At 40.8% G+C, this 2,955-nt stretch overlaps 1 protein-coding gene across 1 annotated transcript; it reads left to right on the top strand.

The window, feature by feature from the left end:
- Positions 1 to 219: 219 nt before the first annotated feature.
- Positions 220 to 1,805, top strand: LOC147333898 (P2Y purinoceptor 14-like). Its single transcript, XM_086287306.1, has 3 exons — positions 220 to 324; positions 417 to 676; positions 871 to 1,805. The coding sequence occupies exons 1-3, from the start codon at positions 220 to 222 to the stop codon at positions 1,511 to 1,513; spliced, it is 1,008 nt and encodes a 335-aa protein (XP_086143432.1). The 3' UTR covers positions 1,514 to 1,805.
- The last annotated feature ends 1,150 nt before the right edge of the window (positions 1,806 to 2,955 follow it).

Genomic DNA, 2,955 nt, shown 5'->3' with positions numbered 1-2,955 from the left:
ATCCCTGTTTCTGTTAGATTCCTGTGTAAGGACTCTCCCTCTGGCCCTTAGCAGAGGGGGTCATAACAGAACTGAAAGCTTTCCAATGAGTTTTAATACAGACATGATAATGAGGACGTACAGCAATCATCCTTAAACACATTCATTAACTTTGAACTGAATGAAGGCAGCTCCTCTTAATGTGTAAAGTATCTCTGTGAATTATATTTGTTTTTCAGCATGGCTGACTCAAAAAATGTGACTTCATCTGTCAATCACACCTGTGATCTGGTTGTCCCATCAGTCAACCCTTTCTTTATGCTGGTCTACAGTCTGCTGTTTCTGGTATGTTTCAAATCGTCAGATTGTGCCCTGAAACTGGTTCCTGGATCATGTTTGAAAGTCCTCTTGTTTACATCCTCTCTGTGTCTCTACAGGTGGGTTTACTCCTCAATGGCTTCATCCTAAAGTTTTACATTTCTCAAACTCAGCAGCAGGCATCCAGAAGCTTGATGGTCTACCTGCAGAACCTGACAGCTGCTGACTTCCTGCTCTGCCTCTGTCTGCCACTGCGGATAATCCACTATGCCAGCAACTCGGCCATTTTGCACATACTCCACTGCAGCATTGGAGCTACTTCCCTGTACCTCAACATGTACACCAGCATCCTTTTCATGGGGTACATCGCTGTTAACAGGTAAGGAACATTTACTGAGCTAAAATTGCAGTTCATAACAATGTTAAAACAAGGATTTTGGTTAATTACACTCTTAAACTCTGTACTTTTGGCAAGAACATGAATATTTAGTTTCACTTTAACAGTGACTTCTGCAGATTTGGCACCACTGACTCGTTTGGTAAAGTTGTATACTGCCTCTTTTATCTCTACAGGTATCTGACAATCATCCATCCTTCAGGAACTCACATCCTGCAGACAGTACGAACTGCCCACATCGTCTCCACGGTCACCTGGGTTTTTCTCCTGGCTCCAACAATCGCCTACAACATCACGTTCTTCATCACTCACAAACCTTTCACCTCTGACCGCTGCTACTGTGGGCCCCTCTTCAGTACGTCATTCAGCGTCCTTCATAAAGCATTCCAAATCAGCTGCACCATCATCTTCCTCTTAGTCTTCATATGCCTGGTCTTCTTCTACTACAGCATCTCCCGCAGGGTGTTGCAGGCCCAGCAGAGGCAGCTGGCCTCCTCTGGCTCTGAGAAGCTGGTGAAGTCTCGCAGGAACATGTTGGTGCTGGTCAGCATCTTCTGTGTTTGCTTTGTCCCCTACCACCTGGCTCGTCTTCCCTATGCTTTTCTGTGGGACACCAACACTGTGGGCCGGCTATTGTACTACCTGAAGGAGGCTGCCGCCATGGTGTCAGTTTTCAACGTCTGCCTGGACCCACTTGTTTACTTTTACCTCTGTAAGACTTTTCGGGTCCACGTGAGAAAGGCATCCTGGAGAGTCAACAATCCAAACAAACAAACCAGGAGAGTGAGAGCAGCAACGAGCCAAACCAAGGAGCTGTAAAGAAAAGAGCTCAGACATCAATATGAGGCTCAGCTCAACATTTCATGGGGTGATGACATCATGATCATTTTTTAATTTTCAATATATTTTCAAGAATAGAAAACAAAATATTTTTCACTTTGTCATTATGGGTTTTTTTTTTACATTAATTTTGAGATGAAAAGAAAATGAATCATTCTGGAATGAGGATGTAACCTGACAACACGTGGACCAAGTGAAGCGCTGTGAACACTCTCGCGATGCACGGCACCTCAACATCACCGCTTCACACATGGCTCATTTTTAACCTTCTTCTTTCCACAACACGCTAACATGTAGCTTAAACAATCACATTTTTATATCTTGTTTACTTTCTTTCAGTTGTTTTTTTCCAAAACCTGGAGCTGATAAACGATCACCATGTTGTTCTTTGTGACCTGGATTGTGTTGTTAATCTGTGTCACACAGACTGACTATATGTCAGCACTTGTAGCTACCTGCAGCCAGTGTTGGGTAAGTTACTTTAAAAAAGTAATTAATTACTAATTACTAATTACTTAATAAATATTGTATTTAAAACACTTATCTAATTACTGTGTCTGAAAAGTAACTTAATTACTAAATAAGAAAATTTAACTAAATACTTCTTAAAATCCCGATGAACCTTGAGTGGAAAAACAATAGAAATTAAACTCTTTATATACATTTTTTTTAAAGACAGAGACTCTACAGTACGCAGCGGTAGCATCTCTTCCACAATGTAGCCTGCAATCATTTTTTAAGCTCACCTTCAGATGCTTTCTGTGCTGCTGAAGTAAAATCACGTTTTGCTGCTTAGCAGGAGTTGCCGCGGTGATGGATGATGAACAAGGATCGCTCAGAAGGGTTCGTCTATGCTCTCGTGTCAGGCGCTTCGGTAGATTACTCCTGCTATTAACAGCAGCCGATGGTTTTTACATATTACTGTAATGTTCTTGTCTGCTTGTTTCAGAAAAGTGAAGAGACGGGAATATGTCCACTTCATAAAACAGCCACTCGCTTCAGCCGAGTCCAACATCTTCCGCTGTAGAATACGACTGTGCAGCAAACTGGTGCAAAATGACGCGCAGCTGCACTACAACGATGTTAAAGCGGCAGAGTTTACTTCTACGTTTAGAAGACAAATTATTGAAATTAAATAATGATATTCAGCGAGTTTAATTATTTTACAATGTCACGCAAGTACATTGTAAGTAACTGTATTTAAAATACCTAAAAATGAACAGTAATTAGTTACTCTACTTTTTCAGTGGAAAAATAATTTAATTACAGTGACTCACGCGTTACACCCAACACTGCCTGCAGCAATAATAGAATGTTTGCAGATGTAAATGACTTATTATCAGTCACAATCTCTTTAGATAGAAAATAATCTGAAGGTTTTTTATTTTCTTGCTTTATTTATGTGTACATCAACAACATGA

The sequence above is a fragment of the Aulonocara sp. 'chitande type north' Nkhata Bay genome, linkage group LG3 (assembly GCF_057382095.1).
Source record: "Aulonocara sp. 'chitande type north' Nkhata Bay isolate Kocher_YH1m ecotype deep benthic linkage group LG3, A_spYH_male_GT1.1, whole genome shotgun sequence".
NCBI lineage: Eukaryota > Metazoa > Chordata > Actinopteri > Cichliformes > Cichlidae > Aulonocara > Aulonocara sp. 'chitande type north' Nkhata Bay.
Note: the sequence above shows the minus strand (reverse complement) of the source record. Positions and strands in the feature narration are given on the sequence as shown.

Excerpts from the sequence above, each read along its gene's own strand:
- LOC147333898 (XM_086287306.1), top strand. The coding sequence starts at position 220 with ATGGCTGACTCAAAAAATGTGACTTCATCTGTCAATCACACCTGTGAT. Across the intron at positions 325-416 it reads TCTACAGTCTGCTGTTTCTG|GTGGGTTTACTCCTCAATGG; the intron begins GTATGTTTCAAA and ends GTGTCTCTACAG. Across the intron at positions 677-870 it reads GGGTACATCGCTGTTAACAG|GTATCTGACAATCATCCATC; the intron begins GTAAGGAACATT and ends TTATCTCTACAG.